At 30.2% G+C, this 2,500-nt stretch overlaps 1 protein-coding gene across 1 annotated transcript in view; it reads left to right on the plus strand.

The window, feature by feature from the left end:
• Positions 1-293: 293 nt before the first annotated feature.
• Positions 294-2,500, plus strand: part of LOC122762473 (unconventional myosin-Ie-like) — a gene marked incomplete at its 5' end in the record, with an annotated part of 17,369 nt that continues 15,162 nt past the window's right edge. Inside the window, one exon of the mRNA XM_044017676.1 lies at positions 294-380. Within this exon, the coding sequence (XP_043873611.1) occupies positions 294-380 (87 nt within the window). The remainder of the gene's footprint in view (positions 381-2,500) is intronic.

Genomic DNA, 2,500 nt, shown 5'->3' on the forward strand with positions numbered 1-2,500 from the left:
CAGGAGCACATTCAGAATGTGTTTCAGCTCCTTCAGAACTTTGTCTCGTTCTGGTTTTCAAAGAGCGTTCAGTCTCATGATGAATGTGGTTCTTGTTGTGTCAGCACGTCTGCTCCAGGGTCACGTCCATGTTTACACAATGTAAGAAAAGGTTGTGTTCATGGTTTGTGCTGCGAGGTTCACAGACTGAGCTTTCCTATGACACACCAGCTGTCTGTCTGTCTGCCTGTCTGTCTGTCTGTCTGTGCTGAGGGTAAAGTAAATTCAGTGGATCTGTGTTCTGTGTTCTTTAGAAAAATGGATTTGAACAGTTCTGCATCAACTTTGTGAATGAGAAGCTGCAGCAGATTTTCATCGAGCTGACGCTGAAGGCAGAGCAGGTGACATTCTCTTTATTATCATTATTATTATCATTGTTATAATTATTATCATTACTATTATCATTATTATTACTATTATCATTATTTTTATCATTGTTATCATCATTAGTATCATTATTATCATTATTATTACCATTCTTATCATTATTATTATCATTGTTATTATCATTGTTATTATCATCATTGTTATCATTAGTATCATTGTTATTACCATTATTATCATCATTATTATCATTGTTATTATCATTATTATTATCATTGTTATTATCATTGTTATTATCATTGTTATTATCATAATGATCATATTATCATCATTGTTATCATTAGTATCATTGTTATTACCATTATTATCATCATTATTATCATTGTTATTATCATTATTATTATCATTGTTATTATCATTGTTATTATCATTGTTATTATCATAATGATCATATTATCATCATTGTTATCATTAGTATCATTGTTATTACCATTATTATCATCATTATTATCATTGTTATTATCATTATTATTATCATTGTTATTATCATTGTTATTATCATTGTTATTATCATAATGATCATATTATCATCATTGTTATCATTAGTATCATTGTTATTACCATTATTATCATCATTATTATCATTGTTATTATCATTATTATTATCATTGTTATTATCATTGTTATTATCATTGTTATTATCATAATGATCATATTATCATCATTGTTATCATTAGTATCATTGTTATTACCATTATTATCATCATTATTATCATTGTTATTATCATTATTATTATCATTGTTATTATCATTGTTATTATCATTGTTATTATCATAATGATCATATTATCATCATTGTTATCATTAGTATCATTGTTATTACCATTATTATCATCATTATTATCATTGTTATTATCATTATTATTATCATTGTTATTATCATTGTTATTATCATTGTTATTATCATAATTATCATATTATTATCATTGTTATTATCATTATTATTATCATTATTATCATTATTATTATCATTATTATTATCATCATTATTATCATTATTATTATCATTGTTATTATCATTGTTATTATCATAATGATCATATTATCATCATTGTTATCATTAGTATCATTGTTATTACCATTATTATCATCATTATTATCATTGTTATTATCATTATTATTATCATTGTTATTATAATATCGTGTCGAAACTTCCTCCAGATGTTTAATGCCATGATCGTGGACCCTGTAGATTTACAGGAGAATGGGTGCAGGAGGGCATCAAGTGAGTCCCATCAGTACTTCAATAACAAGATAGATCTTTCACAATACTATCGCCGAGAACAAAGTAAATAAACTATTCACCAATAACAGTGTAAAATTCATGACAAACACAAACACAGCTGTGGCTGTTCATCAGGAGAAGTACTGCGTCATGGACAAACCAGGAGCAGGTTATAAGAAGATAATACAATACAAAGAACTCAAGAAAGTTAAAATAAAACTAAAAGCTGCATGAGACAGAAGAGAAGCATTCGAGACATTCTCTCATGTCAGCTTCACATTTACTGTTTACATGAAAATGAATATTAAGTTGAATATTCTCAACACATTGTTGTTTGGAAACTCTTGATTTATAAAAGTTCTATAGGGTTTTGCACAGTTTTTGATTGTCATCACTTTCTCTGCATTTATCAATTAAAATAGAGAGGCGAAGATGAGCAGTTAAGTTTCCCATGAAAATCCGACAAGAGCTTTTAACACAAGTGTGTGTCTCAGAGGAGCAGCAGAGAACAGATATTGTGTCCTCTGACACTGAGACGAATGTGTGTGTGTCCTCTGCTGACACTGAACGAATGTGTGTCCTCCTGACACTGAGACAGATGTGAGACAGATGTGTGTGTCCTCTGACACTGGAACAGATGGTATTGTCCTCTGACACTGAGACAGATGTGTGTGTGTCCTCTGACACTGAGACAGATGTGTGTGTGTCCTCTGACACTGGGACAGATATTGTGTCCTCTGACACTGAGACAGTGTGTGTGTCCTCTGACATAGGACAGATATTATTATTGTCCTGTGTGACACTGAGACAGATGTGTGTCCTGTGACACTGAGACAGATGTGTGTGTCCTCT

The sequence above is a fragment of the Solea senegalensis genome, unplaced genomic scaffold (genome assembly GCF_019176455.1).
Source record: "Solea senegalensis isolate Sse05_10M unplaced genomic scaffold, IFAPA_SoseM_1 scf7180000015698, whole genome shotgun sequence".
Taxonomy (NCBI): Eukaryota; Metazoa; Chordata; class Actinopteri; order Pleuronectiformes; family Soleidae; genus Solea; species Solea senegalensis.